Source organism: Chelonia mydas, chromosome 15 (assembly GCF_015237465.2).
Source record: "Chelonia mydas isolate rCheMyd1 chromosome 15, rCheMyd1.pri.v2, whole genome shotgun sequence".
Lineage (NCBI taxonomy): Eukaryota > Metazoa > Chordata > Testudines > Cheloniidae > Chelonia > Chelonia mydas.
The window spans coordinates 6,594,491-6,613,071 of NC_057856.1; the positions used below are offsets into that span (position 1 = coordinate 6,594,491).

Genomic DNA, 18,581 nt, shown 5'->3' on the forward strand with positions numbered 1-18,581 from the left:
CAAGCCTAGGTAGATACTTGCTCCAACCCTGGGATCTTGCACAGCTCTACAAGTATCCCTCAACCTTGGCCTGAAATACCCACTGCTGCTCCAGGATAGCCCTCTCTTGACAGAGGCTGCTAATCAAGTATTTGATGTACAAGGTCTACTCCTGCATCGGTGCGTAAAATACCTCAAAATACTCAACTCACTGACTGGATAAAAGGACAACTGAGGACCAGGTTCAAGATGGCAGCCATGCTCCTAAAGCACCCAGCTAATACAGTAGTGCCTCTGCTCTGTTAGTTTATTTTCCATGATCTATGGACCTTATTCAGCTGAACTGCAATACAGATCATAGCATTTGGTAATCAACACACAACTGTACTGCTCTTCTGAAATACTACAATTAATGACGACTCTGCTGTAGTGTTCCCTGGCACTCACCATATTACATATTACCTGGGAACCACCACCACAAACACAACTGCATCCCCTCGGATACAGTCCGGTGCACCACAAAGGAACCTCCAGCACTGAGAGACAACAGCACCCTTTCTGCTATACCACAAAACGACACCTGGGAACCTCCAGCACTGAGACACAACTACATCCCCTCTGCACAACAGCCAGGAATCAACAGGGTAGCAAATGCTGCATCTCACTTGGCTTACTTAATTTTTAAAATAGTTTATGGGCCAATCTTCAGTCACGTTCGCTGCGCCAACCCATCCCCTTCGTGAACAGCTTCTGCTTCAGCCCATTTTGATAGAGGCTGTAGCAAGGTTTGAAAGACTTGTGTACGTGAAAGGGAACTTCACGGGTTTTTGTCCATAATCATTCGACTCACCACAGCAAGTACCACAAAGACTCCACCAGCCTTTTTCCACTTTCAGGAAACAAACCAAATGTATTAAACTTCTAATTAATCTTCAAGGGCTCTGGCATGAAATGGCCCTTTTATGCTTTAATGAAAACAGCAACAATGATAACGTTGTCCTTTTAACATCAGTGGAACATGCAGCCATCCTATCTCTGCCGCAAAGAGAAAGAAAAAGGAAAGGAAAGGGGAAAAGAACTTCACATTTTTCTGAGGCCCATTGTTTAACAACTGAGGAAGTTGGAGAGGCTGTCCAGAAAAGAGGTGGAGAGGAGTGAGAAAGGGAAAGGCAGGCTCAGGAGGGATGCACAACCCAGAGCATGAGGCTAATATCAGAATCTAAACTGGAAATTTGCCTTGTGCCCCAAACTTCCCAGAAAATGATCCACATACAAAGTAGGGAATTCCAATCTCTATTCACCACCTTCTCCCATCTCCATTCCAAATGCTGGCATTAGGAAACAACCCATGGCTGGCTTCCAGCATTATCAGCAATTCAAACCCACATGCTGTCCTCCTTCCCACCCGGCACCAAGGCATGGTAGAAGAGTGACTGAAACACTCTTCCTCCTCACCCAGAGAGAAAAATCTCGCCAACACAACCTGGCTCTTGGGCTCTCTCCTCCGCAGAAAAGCTGGGCTGCAAAACCAAAGGCAGCTGTCTGGAGGGTCTTCCAGAAATGACAGAGACCCAAGAAGCAGGTCTTACAACTATCACTATATCCCCAGTCTCTCTAAATGCTCACCTAGCCCTCCACTACCATCGTATCCGAGCACCAGATGTGGTGCTTTCCCTAAGTACCCAGCCTAATTCCTTAGCTTTAGGGCCTACCCTGAGCACCTCCGCTGCTGACTGCAATTCCCCTCTCTCACCCCAGCATGGTATGCACCAGCACTGGGCACCAACAGCTCTCCAGGGCTCACCACATACACACGAGTTGCCAAACCACATCCAGCCGGCCTGGCCTCCCACCTCAGTGATCAGCATAAGATGCTTCAGAGGAAGGTGTGAGAGATCCCTTGTAGCCTTTGGGCCTCATCCAAAGCACACTGAACTTAACAGGGATCTTGACACTGACTGCAAGGGGCTTAGGATCAGGCTTATTAGCTCGCCCCACTACAATTCATGGGAGGTGGTTGGAGTTTTTTATTGTCTCCAAGAGGAGCAGGATCTGACCCAATCCACTGGAGAGGTGTCGGAAGGCGTACTTGGTGCCAAAGACGTATGACTAGCTTGGCCTTCCTACTGCATCTACCCTTTGTACTGAGTATTGTGCTGATCATCTGCTATTCTGTTGAATAGGAATGTTCTGCTGAGACAACAGTCCCATGAGCTGGGTTGGTTCCAGAGCGTACCCAGATCCCTGCTTTGGTTAAAATGCTGCTCAGAACCAGACACAAGTCACAGAAACAAGTGATCAACTGTAAATTTCTTCTGCCCTGAAAAAAATGTTTCAAGTTTTTTTTCTTTTGGCCAAGCACTTTCACCCTTAATTGCAAGAGAAACTTTTAGCAATTGTTGGAAATCAGCAAACTTGTGCAGAAAATTCATTGGTTTTGAAGACAAATGGGTTGGAAGAGGGGAAAGATTTAGGTGGGGGAAAGGTGCCTCCATCTGCAGTTAGCACAACAGTCACACACAGCCACATGGGGCTCTGTTGTAATCAGACTAAGGAATTTACTGCTGCCTCCCTCCCACACCTTTCCCCAGGCGTATGGTGCCAAAGGCTGACAGCAAAGACCATTATCAAACTGAAGCAGCTTTCCAGGAGCTCCTGTGCTTAAAGCCCTTTATCTGGAGGTGAGGGTCTCGGTTATGGGGAGATAAAACAGCTGCCCCTATCTTTGTCCCTCCCCCAGGACCTGGAATGGGAAAAGCTTTTCATCAGCTCCCTCCACCTCCCTGATGATCCTGAAAAGGCTTCCAGGGGGAAAAAAAATTACAAATAATAAAACCTCAGCTATCCAACCTCCTTCCGTACTGGTTTTAAAAGTGTTTAAGGCCCCAAATATGCAAGAGCAATGCTAAAAAGCCCCAGGGATGGAGAGGGGAAAGACATAAAAAAGGTCATGTCCTTACCATAAGAGCAGTGGGAATTCACCCACACAAGGCGTGCAGCGGGGCTTGAAATTAACACAGGCAAGCACACAAATGCACACGCTGCTCCACGACCTGCCAGCCAGGCAATCAGCTGGTCTGGGCCCTGCTGCCTGGTGCTACCTTCCTTTGTTCAACCAGAGCTGGGATCCTCAGGCCTGGCCCTTCAATTAGGCTCTTTAGACCCTTACAGGAGGGCACCATGTAACACATGCGGACAACAGGCATGTGCTCAGCTGTGTCGCTCCCCGCCCTCTGATGGGGAAATTCTGTCAATAACTGGCTTTGTTATAAAGTTTGGGGGAGGGGTCAATCTGCTTCCATGTCACGTTGTCGATACTAAAGCGCCCCATCACAGCTACTGTTGGTGTTACTTCATCCTTCCTATCTCAGTACTGATAGGGCCCTCATCACCATGGTATCCAATCACCCCGAATTCACTGAGGGATTTTTTCCTCAACATCTCTGTGGGGTAGGAAAGCACTGCCCCCAATTTACGATGGGGAAACTGAGGCACCGGGTGGATTCAGTGACTCATCCAGGCAGGCTGTGGCAGAGTCAGGAATTGAACTCATCTCTCCTAAGTCCTAGTCAGATGCTGTAACCACGATCTCATCCTCCTCCCCGCCCCCAAACCATTCCTCTCATCCACCTCATCGGTCTTGCCTTTCAGACTAAGCTCTCTGGGGCAGGGACTGTAATTGCTGTGTGTTCACACAGCACCTGGCACAATGGGGACCTGACCTGGTTGAGACCCACTGGCACTGCTGCATGTTAAGTAACAGCAGCAGATTGGCCTTGCTCGTCCTTTTGTTCTGGGACTGCTTCTCCTACCCTCTTTATAGAGCTCAGTCTCCATTTATACCAATTATGCACATGGAGAGAACTCTCTAGTCGGGGTGGTGGCTTGTACAGTCCCTGTAAGCTATTTATGCTGCCTCTTGGAATAACTGAGACACGAGATGGCTGAGATAACATCTTTTACTGGACCAACTTCTGCTGGTGAGAGAGATGAGCTTCTGAGCTACACAGAGCTCTTCTTCAGGTCTGGGCTATAATAATAATAATAATAATAATAGTAATAATAATGTTCATCATAATACCCTTTCTAAAGCAGAAATATTACCCATCAGCTGTCACTTCAGTATCTAAGCGCCAGTGAGGCCAACTCTCAAGTCACCAGATTTGACAATCTCAGGAGTGCGTCTACTAATGGCAAGATCTTAGACGGTGTGATCATCTCCACGAGAAGTGGAGTTAGTCCCATCCACCACGACTTTTAAAAATGGACTACACTGAGCACCAGAAACTACTGTATCAGGAACAATCCTGAGCGTCTCAAGGCACTGAACGTGCCCTGCGTTCCCCCTGACCACCTAACTCCAGGTGTTGAAAGTGAGGAGTTGCTACAGTTCTCTCTTTTGGGGCAGTGGAGCTGCTGAAGGCTCAAGATCAGAAGCTCCAACAGAAGCCTCCACAGATCCTCGCACAAAGCCATAAACATTCACTGGTTTCAAAGTTCCCCCACTGGCTGGGCTTCATGGACACAAAGCTGAGAGTGGCAATGAGACTAGCACAATTGCTACCTTGTTCGGCCCTGGTCATGAGTGCCATCTTCTAGCAATGTATGTGTTTCAGGGCCAGGAAAAAAGGCCTTCAGCCGGACACTTCCTGCCCTTTTTGGCCTGGCTTTAATCTCATCTGCCTAGTTTTCCTGAAACTCCTCAAATCACCCTCCTTCAACAAAGGAATCTGCATATTTTTGGAACCAGTACTGATACTAAAGTACATGAAGCATAAAAACTATTGCACCCAAGAAAGATGCACATTTTCTTGGTCCACACTGCATTTGCATTATGGGCGAATAAGGGGAAAATCTAAGCAAACAATTTCTCTTTGCATCTCTTCTTTAGTTCCCCCTTCTCTGTTCTATAAATATTCCATCCTCATCCTTCTTGACCTGTCGGCCATCTCTGATAGTCATCTGTGCTCTTCTTCAATTCCTGTCTTCCCTTGGCTTCCGTGACTCTGTCCGCTCCTACCTCTCTAATTGCTCCTGCAGCATGTTCCTCGGGGGATCCTCCTCATCCACCCTTCAACTCCCTGTGGGGGATCTTTAGAGCTCTGTCTTTGGTCCTCTTCTCCTCTCTCTCTGCACTTCATCTCTGGGTAATGTCACTGGCAAACACAAATTCAATGACTACCTCTGTGCTGACAACTCAGATTCACCTCTTCACTCCAGACCTGTCTCCTGTCCAGATTAAAAACTCAGCCTGTCATTGACACTGCCTCATGGTGGGATAGCTCAGTGGTTTGAGCATTGGCCTGCTAAACCCAGGGTTATGAGTTCAATCCTTGACGGGGCCATTTAGGGATCTGGGGCAAAAACTGGGGATTGGTCCTGCTTTGAGCAGGGGGTTGGACTACATGACCTCCAGAGGTCCCTTCCAACCTGATATTCTATGATTCTATGAATCTCTAGACACCAGCTCAAACTAAACATGGCTAAACCCGAGCTCCTAATCTTTCCCTGCAAGCCCTCCCCATTACCTCCTTTGTCAACGACTGGATACCACCATTCAGACCTGCAATCTGAGTGTCATCTTTGACTCGGACCTCTCTCTAAGTCCTCGCATCCAGGCTGCATCTAAATCTTGCCAATTCTTTGGGCATAACACCTCTACGATACAGCCCCTCTTATCCATGCACACAGCTACAAAATTCTCATCACCTCACGGCTCGATTCTGAGAGCATCCTTCTCTGGCCTTGACAAATCCCTGCTCGCGGCCATTCAGAATGTGGCGGCAAAGATCATTTCCCTAGCCCATCACTTTGACTGTGTCAGCCCTCTTTGCACCCTTCCACTGGCTCCCCCTTCTCCGTTGCATCAAAGATAAGCCAATTGTATTCACTTTCAAGGCCCATCATAGGGTCTCATTTGCTGTTGAGCTGGCAACATTCAGCCCATGAGGCCATCCTCCACTGCCCACTTTTTAAATTTTCAACCCCCTCTATGCTTTCTCCTGCATTATTCCATATATTTGGGAGGCGCTGCCCATAAACATTGGCACACCTACCTCACTACCCTCCTCCAGACCCCTCCTCTGTCAGGATGCCTATGCAAAATATGGCAACGGGCAGGCTGTTGGTGTGCACAGATCTCTACCTCTCACGCAGCCCAATACTGTCTCATCGTTCACTTGTACTCCTCGGCACATCAATAGCCATCCGTTGCCTCTTATGATGTACTTTGATTGTAAGCCGCTTATGTCAGGAACCGTATTTTTGTTGCGCGCTTCTACAGCGCCTAGCACAATGGGGTCTTGGTCTATAACGAGGGCCCCTGGGTACTATGGTAATACAAATGAATAACGCTGCCCCTGCATTTCTGAGCCACAATCATTCTCCCACACTGCTTAATATTTTAGCTCTATTCACCCCTCTGGCCTCACACACGCTGCCAATTGAACCCCGCTACCGCACCAAATCTTAACCCCATTTCCAACACCAGCACTGGCTTCCAAAAACCCAAAGGGAGAGAATGGCAACAGCAAGCAAGTGCACTGCTGTACCGCTTAGGTCTAGAGACATCTGCTTTCCCAGGTCAGCAGTCAAGTGCCCTGCAGAATGATGGGGGAAGAGAAGCTCTGCTCATCTCTACACACACGATCCTCAAAGCAACTCCAAGAGGGGACTTCAAGTAAGGCAGAGGTTCTCATCCATTTAGGACAAGAACAGCACGGCCACTGCTCTACAGGAAAAGCAGGGTCACACACACTACAGTAAATACCTCCTCCCCCAAATAAAAATTCTTACCAGTTCCCAGCCTTGCTTCTCCTTCCTCTTCTGGAATCTCAGCCTGCTTCTTCTCAGGGGGTGGGCAGGAAAAGACACCCATGGGAGCCCACTCGAGATACAGAGGGACGTGCTGAAACTGCAAGGGTGACAGATACAAGGGATGGCTACAAGGCAAGGGAGAAGTGACTTTGCGGATGCGAGAGGGTGGGGGAGAACATACGTTCAAATCTCAGCTCTACCTTCTCAAGGGACATATTACAGGAGATGGGAGCTGTCTGGAGGTTAAAAGCCACAGCCGCATGCTCTCCCCGCAGGGCATGTTCTCACTGGGGGTTCAGGAGCGTTCTCTAGGGCTGAGTTTGAACGACACCGAAGGACCAGGAAACAACAACATGGGGGGATCTTATTCTCCTAAAAATGCCCTGACCTTCTCCCCACCTCTAGAGATTGCTTCTTTCAGCCCCTCCACATTAAGCAAGAACTTGCACCCTTTTGAATTTGAATTTGATTACTAATGATTACATCTGAGGCTTTAAGATATTGATACCTGATCAAATTATTCCTACCTGGTTTCTCAAAGTGCCAACACTGGGACAGAGAAGAGGGCGGATTTGCATTAGCCTGCCTAGCCTGGATCTCCTCTCCCGAAGTGACAGTTCCACATTAGACGACACATGTTGCCATCCCCATGCTTACCTTGGAGTAGGCCAGCTTGGTGAAGGCTCGCTTGGCCTCCGTGGGCTCCAAGAATTCCACAATGGCTGTGATCCCTCCTTGCGGGAGCAGCACTCGCCCGAGGCTGCCATATGGGCCAAAGACCTCCTCCAGCTCCACCACTTTAGTGCCGGCAGGGAGGTTCTTAACTAGGATCACAGTTTTACTCCGCTCTCCAGCAGCCTGAAAAGGTGTGTGTGTGAGGGGAGAAAAATACAGAGGAGGATTCTTATAAGGGGTCTGAGACTTTGGGGGCCCCCTGCTCCATTTTATATGCTTCCAGGATACACTGCAAACCCACAAAGAGCTGTGTAAAATTCCCTTCCTGCCATTTGAAATGCAACCCCAGTGGACAAACTCCATTCAGTCACGGGGTCAGGCATCACTTCCCAACATACAATACATCCACACCCACTGCTGTTCTCCATTTTCAGTTCAGCTAGCTTCGTATTGCTGCGTGCATTCAAACAGCTGCCATGTCCCACTCCTGGCTGGGCACATTTCTGTTTTGGGTGAATCTACTCCTGCACATTTAGGGTTCAATCCTGTAAGGTGCTGAGCAATCTCAGCAACTGACTTCAATGAGAGTTGAGGGGATCCGGATCAAACCCCCATCATTTGAGATACTTGGGTGGGGAGAAGATAATACATAACCCTAAATTGACTTATTTAACACTTACACATGGATATTAAGGGCTGGGACAGAAGGATGAGAACTATTAATGAGCTTTGATCATTCAGCTCGTCCTGCACCAGCCGTCAGCCAGCAAACCCTATCCCCAGAGCTGTGCTGAGGAGGTCTGTGCACAGGGATGGTTAGCATGTAAAGATGCCGTGCAAGTTCTTCAAGCCTAGCACCGATTTCAGACGTGGCTTTTACTACTCTACTCAAAACTGGGCCCCAAAAAAATAAATAAAACAAAAAATCCGTATTTGCGAAATGGAAAACCGGGGGAAAAAAATGGAGTAGGGACTTTGTAGTTCACATTTTTATACTCAAGCTTCTCAGAATCTTGTTGAGATTGACCTGAGGCTTCTGATGGATCTGCAGACCTCCAAAAGGAGAACACAAGCAGACTGAAAAGCCCTGAAGGGGGATTTCTAGAGACAGATGGCTGCAAATAAGTAAGAGGGTGAAAGGAGCCAGGTCAAATGTGTTCACCTTCCCTGGCGGCTGGAGAAGAAACATCCCAAATCCTAGTGCCACCAACTCCAAGGTTTAAGGTTTTCCTCTGCATCCAGCCATGGCACTGTAAGGACTAAGCACCAGGAACCAATGGGATGACAAGCGTGAAAAGAGCCTCAAATTTCGTGTGTGTGTTGCGCACCACGTGATCAAGAGAGCTGAAAGGCCAATGTTCCCAATCCTCGTAGCACCCAGCTTGCCCACTAAGCCAGGAGCAGACTGCTAACTTACAGACCATTCTCTCTGCCATTCACCGTTCAAGTATTTATAGATGAGTGACCCACCCTGACAAAGAGAGCACCCCCACACCATCAGCCTGCATCACTCTCTCCTGAACACCCAGATACTAAGGTGGGAAGAAATAAGCCATCTGCTGCTGCAGCGAGCAAGGTTTCTGCTGAGCCGGAGCTACTGAAGTGCCTCACCTGACTGAAGGAATCCAGGCTGACTCCATTGTCGATCAGGAACTGGCGGACGTCCTGGACTAGCTGGGTTTCGCCCAGAGCTACCCTCACGGCCACGCTGCCTTTGCCTTCCTGCAAATGAGAGCAACGGTGGTTAAATCCAAAGAGTGACAAAGTCAGGAGCATAAACTACGCTGGTAATAACAGGCCTAAACCACAGTAACACCCACACCACTCAGGCTCTGGCCCAACTGGAGGTTTGCATACAGACAGAGGGTGAGATCTTGGCTCCGTTGACTTCAGTCAAGCCAGAACGTCACCCTGAGGTTAGCTGATGACTCGTAGGCCATACCTAAGCTTTTAGGTCCAAATTCCTGCTGTTATGCATAAGTAACTCCCATGGGAACACCACCCCTTGTAACTGAGGGCATGATTCAATCCTCAGCTAGTGAAAAGAATGGTGCTGAATGCAGCAGTAAAGTGTTATGCAGGGTAGTTTTAGGACCACAGCTATTTCAGCTGGTGTCTACTTGACCAGTTGTGTGTAGTTATGAGCACACAACTGCAGTAATTGTGAAGCAAATTAGGCACAGACAGTACAGCGTGGATTTTATGAACACCAGTGTTATGAATGACCAGTTGTAGGAACCATGTTCTCCTCACAAGGGAAAAAAAAAACAAACAAAAAAATTATCACACAACAAAAGTGATGTTAATGAAGAACAAGTCGACATCCCCTCACATTCTGAGGCCTTCAATGCACTGAAAATTGCTTTGCAGTGCTTTGAACAAGTGATGCAGTGTGCCACACCGCAACCTATGTACTGTACGAACTGTAACTGAGATCTTCAGTTTTATGAACTCCTCAACCCTCAATTAGTTCAAATAGAAATTCTACTATACTTGTGCACTTAAATTATCTGAATATCTGCCCTTTGATCTCTCGTTAGGCTTCAGAGTTAACACGTGACTATACTGACTTGAGCAAGGCACACCTTCAAATCTGTGCCATGCTGCCTAAACCAACATTACATCAATCACATCCAACAGGCTTTCTTCACACAAGAGCTAGGAGCTACTTGTGTATTAAATAATAGCAGTCAGATTCTCCAGAATGCAAGTCACGTGATTTGGACAATGTGCATACAGGGATCAGACCCAGCCCAGCCACTGGGTGTTTGGTACCACTGGTCCATAGTAATGAGGTGGATACTTCACACGCATGTCACTTCTGATCTCAGTGGGCTATAATGCAGCTCTTCTGAGGTGAAAGGCTGGCACATGTGAATACTGCTCCAATTATGCAGGCAGAGCCAGGAATGATTTTTGTGAAACATACTTGCTCCTTTTAAAGCCTGAGACACCCACTGTAAGACTCATTAACTCCTCCCCAATATGTCCTCATTTAGCCTAGAGATGAGGGTAGAAACCACATGCTACCTGCTTGAGAGAGGGGGCTCCTGCTTCCTGAACCAGAGTCTGATCCACCTGGCCCAAGTTTGCCTGTTACCCCTGTTCACCACTGGGACCTGCCTGGCGCCCTGCTGCAGCCTCCCACTTATCACTCACAGCAGGATTTTCAAAAGCACCAAGCATCCCCCTAACTTGGCTTCCCATCGACCTCAATGAAAACTCCCATTGGCTTCAATGGGAGCAGCGTTAGGCCAATGCTGAGCGCTACTGAAACCCCCGCGCCAGACAACGGGAAGAAACATCGGGAACTGCTAAGTAAAAAGAGCTGCCTTGGTTGACCCAGGTGCCTGGATATACCCTGTATTTCATTTAGCACTCTACAAGTGACCCCCCATTCAGAGGAACTCCCAGATACCGCCCACATCTAGCTGTTAGTGCCGAGTTAAGAGCCATTCCATGCACACATGTACTAAGGGAAACTTAGTTCATGGTACCAAGAAGCGTGCTAAGAGCCTTCTAAGAAAGACAACCAAAGCAGCAGCCTTTAAGCTGCAGGCCCACACGCTTCCATCCATGGACTGAAACGATGTTTCCCAGCTAGAATCCAACTCACGTGATCAAGCACTTGGCTCTTGGTGGCATTGTACTTCTGTGCGATTGCATCCGCCACAGCATTCGTGCCCATGAACAGTGCGTTCCAGTTGTGAGAGCTAGAGGGGGAGGAAGAGAAAATAAAATGAGGCCTAAATCGTAAGATCGTTCACACCTTCCAAATGGCATCTGCCTCAGAGCGACACAGAAAAGATACGCTCAGCGGGCCAACAAGGATCACAAACTGAATGGGAGGAAGGGCAGAGGAGGATGGGGGAGCAAGTGGGTTGTAAGTAGTGGGAGAGAAAACAGAGAGGCTGCATTTCAGTGGAATAGGACATTCTTCACTCCTAAACAGTTACAGAGCATTGGCTGGGCTCTGTTTAGCCTGCCACTGCTGGAGTTAGGATACTGGATTAGAAGGACTGATCTGGTAAGGCAACTTGGATGAGCCAAAAAAAGATCCCGGTTCTTTGGATGAGCCGAGGACAGAAAGAGAGAAGATGCCAGGACATTAGAGTCAAGGAAGGGGCAACGTAACAGTAATTTGACTGGCCCTGTTCCTTAATACACGCCCTAGAGAAGCCGCACACATTTCAAGTCTGGTCCCAAAGGGGAATTCTGCAGTTAGTGCCATATTAAAACAAAAGGATCCTGCTGTGTGACACTGCCCCCCTCTGTACCTGGCACTGTTTGCTTTGTCCTTGGACTCTTTCTGCTTCTTGTAGGAAGAGGATCCTTCAGCATCTAGGTTCTCCCCTTCTTCCTTCTTTACGGTGGAGGGTAACACATGCAGCATCCTGCCCTAGGAGACAGAGAGTATAGGACCTAGTGCCTCTGAATCCACATTCACAAAAGAAAGAGTCTCGCTGCCTCAAGGTAAGATGAACTACCGTCAGTGCAGCACTGCCATGCAACTTCCTCCCACAATGGCCTTTCAACCTGACCTGGGAGGACCTCCCCTTCCTTCTCTGCTGCTCCAGGCTGGCATCAATGCAACTCACCAGAGCAGCCCAAACTCTTTGTTGAAAGAGCAACAAACTCCAAACTCTTTCCCTCTGGTGATCTCTGCACGGCACCGTGCTAAGAGCAGCCTGGAGTTTTCTGAACCCACTGGCCCTGGTAAACTGGTGCTGCTACACCGCTGGCCTAGCACTTCCCATCTTAACAGCACTCTATTCCTCAATGCACTGAGGACATCAGGCATCCCAATTAGCAGTGCACAGTGGGACCACCATAAGCATTTGACCTTCTGGCAATAATCCCTATGATTGAACATCCCCTCCCCCTCAACCTAACCATGCAGGCGAGTTAGAGTCATTGTACCTGAAACACCTGCCCATCCACTTCTGCGAAGGCCTTCACTGCATGCTCAGGGATCATGTAGGTGATGAAGGCAAATCCCTTGGGTTTCTTGGTCAGACTGTCTATGGGGAAATGGATCTCTGACAGGGGACCTGCAAAAGGCAAATCCTTTCCATGAGATATACCCCCTTCTCAGGCACTGCAGAGCAGGGTTCTGAGCTGGTGTCTTCTGTAGGAGCCCAGCTGATGGAACGAAGCCATGAGCGTTGGGTCAGCTTAGCACGTGCAACGAGAGAATCTGGGCCTGCTCAAGGGTTGTCCGCATGGATACCGAAACCTTTATTTACCAAGCTGGCACAGTAATACCAACCCTAATACCAAATTCCCCCACATCCTACTCCTGAGGGTATTCTGTGTCAAAAATTAAAAATTCTGCACATAATATTTTAAAATTCTGCAAATTTTATTTTTCAAATAAATGTGGAGGCTCCAGCAGGCATTGGGGAGCACAGGCCACCGGCTGCACAGAGGTGGGAGATCACTGTACATCTCCACCCCCACTCTCCCAGGACACGGACTCAGCGGTGAGGCTGCACCCAACCGACATAGTGCAAGGACCAGGCCTGCCCCAGAAACACCCCAGGGCCCTGCCCCTCCTTGCGAGGTGCACCAGGCAGGCAGGCAGGATCCAAGTGTGGGCAGGCAGGCTCAGCAAGGCAGGATCTAAGTGTGGAGGGACTTAGTAGGGGGGGATCCAGGTGTGGGTTGAGATGGTTCTGTTTGGGGCAATCTGGGTACAGGCGGCTCAGTGGGGGATCCGAGTACGGGGGTGGGGGGGGGACCTGGATACACAGGGGCTTGTTGTATTTTTTTGGTTGTAATGGTAATGGGACTCTGCTGGATGGTCCAGGTGAAGGTGTTTGGGAGGGGTGCTCTAGGTGTAGGGGGGACAGGGCTCGGCAGGGAGGTCTGGGTGTGGGGGGCTCAGTGGGGGGTCTAGATGGGGGGGTGGGATTCAGTGGGGTGCGGATCCAGGTGCAACTGGTTGGGGCTCAGTGGGGTAGAGGTGTGGGTGCAGCACGAGTGGGGCTCGGGGGGGGGTGAGGCTTAGCAGGAGGGTCTGGGTGTGAGGGGGTCTGGATGCACAGGGGTTGGACGGATGCGGGTGCAGCTCCCTGTACAGGGATCCTCCCCCCTGCAGCTGAGGCGTGATGGGTGCAGGAAGGGGTGGGGGGGGAAGAGTTTGCAGGGCTTCCTGCAACCAGGGGAGAAATCTGGAGGTGGATCTGACCCAGCCCCGGATGCCATGCAGGGGAAGAGGAAGTCTTGTCCTCCCCAGCCCAGTCCGGACTAGCAGCTGAGCCCAGCGCAGGGTAGGAGCCACCAGCTGAGTCTTCCCCAGTCCCGCCTACTGCCCCACAGTGATTTACCTCTCTGTCAGCTGCCCTGGGCACCCAAAACATACGGCTGGAAAAAGTCGCATGACAACTCTTGTGGCTTCCCTTTGTTTCCCCTTCAGAAAGTCATTTTTCTGCAGGGAAACAAGCCAGCCAGATCTATCCGGGGCCAGAAGGGGAGGCAGTTCACCACCCAATCTTTTCTCTTCCAGTGGCACACTGGGGCTCCATAAATCCTACTCAGCCCTGAGCTAGGAGATGTCCGGGAGGTGGAAGGGAATTCAGCCGAGCTGGCCTCCTCTATAGCTGGCCTCCATACAGAGATTGCAAACCAGGAGGTCAAACATGACCATGAGTTTTGAAATGGGTTCCAGTTGTAAAGATTTAGTTTTAAAATGGTGCCCATCCCTTAGTATCTGGGCATCTGCAGGCTAAGAGAGTGCCACAGCCTTCTCTTTCCCTGGCATCCAAATGAGCATTTACAGCCAGGCAAGATGATTAACCCTCAGATTTCTGGGGGGAAACAGGAAGCTGATTGGAGGTCCATTCCCTACCATATTTGGAAAATATTTGCTCCAAGTCCTCCTCAGTGCTAGTGTAAGGGAGATTCCTGACAAAGAGCCTTCCTGACTCAGAGAGGTCCTCCTCTTCCTCATCATCCTTCTTCCTCCTTTGCCAGGGCTGGTCTTCACCCTTCCGGGTGAGCTTCATCTTCAGCCCACTCTCCTCTCGGAACACCTCAATGTAGCGCCCACCTGCCACACACAACACAGAGGGAAACCTTATATCTCAGGCACTTCCAAAGGCCTCAACCAGACCTGAGTCTAGATAATTAAAATATATGGTCATTTCTAAAGATACTGGGCCAAATTTACTGACAATGTAAGCTGGCAAAACTCCACTGACCGCCTGTGGAATACCACCCCCCAAACCCCCATGAATGCAGCCCACCCCATCTCTGTGAGAAGAATGTTAATGATGTTTTGGGGAAAGCATGGTGCTCATCAAAATGAGAGCAACACCACTGGCTAGACACCTCACAGAGTCAGGGCAGCACATTCCAGTTCTCACGACCCCTCTCCATTCCAGTCCTATTGCTTCCACACAATAATGGTTTTGCAATATAGGACCGGCTTTCATTGAGGACTGGGATAAGAGCAGGATTTGAACACAGGGCTCCAGCACTAACCCACTGTGCCATCCCAGCCAGGTTTAAATCATAGTTTTTAGGTTTAAGACAAATGGAAAGACCAAGACACTTCTCCCAAGTGCATAATGGAGCTTTGGCCTAACACCAGAAGCTACAAAAGTGCTGCATGTTAACAAGTCAGTTCTACTGTAGCTGCTTCTACGGTGCCCATCTCAGTGTCATCCCAGCCAGGGCTTTGTCAAGCCTGACCTTAAAAACTTCTAAGGAAGGAGATTCCACCACCTCCCTACGTAACGCATTCCAGTGTTTCACCACCCTCCTAGTGAAAAAGTTTTTCCTAATATCCAACCTAAATCTCCCCCACTGCAACCTGAGACCATTACTCCTTGTCCTGTCATCCACTACCAGTGTCATTTTGTATGAGAGACAGAATTCCTCATTTCTTGCCCACTGCTTCTGATCATAGAGCACTGAAGTTTTTGAAGATACCAGAGAAGTGACTTTGAGAGCCAGCTTGTGGCATTCAGCCTGCACAGCAGAGATCCCAAGATCAGGACTGCTCCCCAGAAGGTTTCTTGCAGGAGGGTTAGTGCGGGGGAAAGGTGCTACACTGGCAGGTCAGAGCTCGCCATACAGCCAGAGATACAGATACAGCATAGGCTGCCGCACAGCAAGCTTCATTCACATTGCCATGGTGGGACTTTTTGGGCAGGAACGGGAAGACTCCCCAAGACACTGCCAATCCCTTGACCTCTCTGCTCAGACTCCCAACTGAGAGGGTGGGTTTTGTGATGTGGCTACTGGACTGAAATCCACCAACTTGGTTCACAGAGGCCAGCCAGTCAGCAGAGGACAACAGCTTTCAGCCAATACCAACCTGGGCCAGAGTCCAACAGCTTATTTATGACACGCCCTGCTCTCCCAACCCCACACTACTTGGTTAGGTTGCGACAGTTTAGCATTCGGTTCTTTAATGAATTTGAGTAACAGAGTCAGGGTTCAGAGTAGCAGCCGTGTTAGTCTGTATCTGAAAAAAAGAACAGGAATACTTGTGGCACCTTAGAGACTAACAAATTTATTTGAGCATAAGCTTTCGTGGGCTACAGCCCACTTCATTGGATGCATAGAATGGAAGCTTATGCTCAAATAAATTTGTTAGTCTCTAAGGTGCCACAAGTACTCCTGTTCTTTTTTGCAGAGTCAGGGTTGTAGACCATGCTGCTCTTTGCTTTTGGCCCACGAGCGTGATCAACATCATTTCCTGTCAGAGCAAAATTAAGAGACAGACCAGAATCCACTTGACACTTTAGCAGCAAACAGGGCCTATAGCAGAGCATCACAACACCTACAGACCCATCAGGGTCAGTAACGAGGACCTACAAGCTGCCCTTACCCATGTATTCCTTGTTTTGTTTCAAGGCTTTCTGTACTTCTTCCTCGCCGCTGAAATCAACGAAGACGTAACCTGGAAGGAAATCAGGTTCAGCTGAGCATCACAAGGGTTATACGGATGCTTGTATGTACACACACACTGGCACTAACTAGCCAGTTAAGCACAACCTAATGATGCCAGCTTTTTCTGTATTAGATCTCCATAGACACATGTTTATCTCCCATTACAAATTGACTCTGGGCTGAAAACAACAATCAGATTTCAGACAGGAAGGAATCTTTCATTAAAGAGAAATGATTGTTTAAGATGACTTTTGTTCTTGCTTGTGTGCACGTAAATGGTCTAAAACTGATTTGGCAGCTACACCCCATGGGTTCCATACACTTTAACATACCTCGAACTAATGACGGGATAGAAGATGCACCCCCCTAAGGTTATGAGAACAATGCAGAGTGGAAATATACTACCAGCCCTGGACTCATTTTGGGTCCCTTCTGGTCTACGCACCATCACCAATAACCATGACCCAACTCGGTTCCAGGTGTGGTTAAGAGCTGAACCTCAAGGTAAAGAACCTCTATCTGGAATTTGGTTAACAGTTCTATAGAAGATGCATGAACCAGAACAGAAGCCATCTCCCATTTGACTCTGCAGAGCTTGGAGTTGTAGAAAGCAGTAAATCCCACTGGTCAGCAAAGCAAGTCAAAGTGGCTCACTGCACACAGGGAACAGAGCTGTAGGGCAAGGGGCACCATTTTTACAGTTTCACGCCTCATAACTCCATTCTAAGGTAAGGCGATTGGAGCAAGTCAAAGGAACTTGATGTATGAGAAATGGGGCAATTCGTAGTGATTTGGAATCACAGGTACAGGAGACAGCAAAGGCCGGCACAGGAAAGAGCATTCCTAACTACATCTCTGCTATCTCCTGCACCCACAATGCACAAACCCCCGCAGCCAGTACCTGTCTTATTCCCATGTACGTTTCTTGCAATCCTAATCGCCACTGGCTTCAAGGGCAAGAGGAATTCTCGAACGTTTTGCTGCAAATAGAAAAGAGGAAAACAAGAATTTTAGCAAGTCGGGCAGATTTCGGAGGCCTACTTTTGTAAAGGTTATGAATGCTGAGTAGACACTACAAAAACCTTTCATAAACACAGTCAGGGACAGACAGAGTCCAAGGGACCCTCTACAGTATGAATAAACCAAGCCAGATTCCATTCTCATAACTAACCCCTTAACCTGCAGATACCTAGAAGCCCCTGCAAAATACATGATGGTTTAAGTTGCTGGCTGCTGAATGCTAGACCTTGGGAATCCAAGGACCATCGTTCTCTTCCCTATTACAAGCACGATTTAAGCCCTAAACGAGGGAGCAGTAAGGCTGCGATGGCAGGGCACATACCTCAGTAACACTGAAAGGGGCACCACGCAGTTTCACTGTATACGGCGTGGTAGCTGCATTAAGGTTGGCCCGACTCTTCAGCTGGACAGAGGAAAAAGTGAGAAACAACATTTGAAAAGTCATCCTTGGCAAGAGTTTAATCTGGAACAATTTCCAGACCAAGAGACAACCGTGGCCGGCAGCACAGTGTAAAGATGGGAGAGTTAGAGGCCTGATGCCACAGAGCTATTCTTACCAGCAAGCAGGAGGCTGGGGAAAGGACTGAGAAACAGAGGACTCCCTCCCTCCCCTCACATACAGAGTCAGGAGACTTGGATAGGGCAGAAACAGAGAGGGGCAGCGCTTCGGCCCTTCCAACAGCCAGAGGTGGGGTAGAGGGTTCAGTTAGGCACTGAAATACTATAGTGATGGGCACACATGGGATATGAAAGACAAACACCCCTTCTGCCCCTGGACAGCAATCAGGGAATCCCAGAAGCTTGGAGATGGGAGGGCTGGGATTCACATAAATGGGTTACCCCTGGATCTCCACCCCATCTTTTATATCAGCTTCTGACAAGAAGATGTGGCTAGTTGGCAGGCCAGTAGGTTATTCAAGCCCTGCCTTAGAGAGCCTTGAGGTTTCAGCCCTCCAGTGGGTCTAACAGATCCCACATATATACAGCATCTGCCCTAGTTTGGCCTGCAGCTCTCAGTTACTCCATGAGATTCCTGCCTTATTTAAGGTCAAAGGGCTGAGCCTGCATGCGTATAACAAGTTCCCAGTTTCTGCCTGTTCCTTGCTCAGGTACTTAGAGACTGAGCCCCCACAGTCAGGGAAAGTCATAAGTGCCACAGTGTTCATAAAACAGCTGGTGATTCCGCGGGG

General features: G+C 48.9%; 1 protein-coding gene across 6 annotated transcripts in view; it reads right to left on the reverse strand.

Annotated features, from left to right (window-relative positions):
- Nucleotides 1-18,581, reverse strand: part of RBM19 (RNA binding motif protein 19) — a 122,291-nt gene that overhangs the window by 89,294 nt on the left and 14,416 nt on the right. For all 6 annotated transcript variants that reach the window (XM_043529320.1, XM_043529318.1, XM_043529319.1 and 3 more), the window contains exons 7-16: nt 17,714-17,794; nt 17,273-17,351; nt 16,310-16,381; nt 14,321-14,521; nt 12,391-12,521; nt 11,748-11,869; nt 11,087-11,183; nt 9,082-9,192; nt 7,453-7,653; nt 6,775-6,892 (exon numbers count right to left, since the gene is read on the reverse strand). In XM_043529320.1, the coding sequence (XP_043385255.1) occupies nt 6,775-6,892; nt 7,453-7,653; nt 9,082-9,192; nt 11,087-11,183; nt 11,748-11,869; nt 12,391-12,521; nt 14,321-14,521; nt 16,310-16,381; nt 17,273-17,351; nt 17,714-17,794 (1,213 nt within the window). The remainder of the gene's footprint in view (nt 1-6,774; nt 6,893-7,452; nt 7,654-9,081; nt 9,193-11,086; nt 11,184-11,747; nt 11,870-12,390; nt 12,522-14,320; nt 14,522-16,309; nt 16,382-17,272; nt 17,352-17,713; nt 17,795-18,581) is intronic.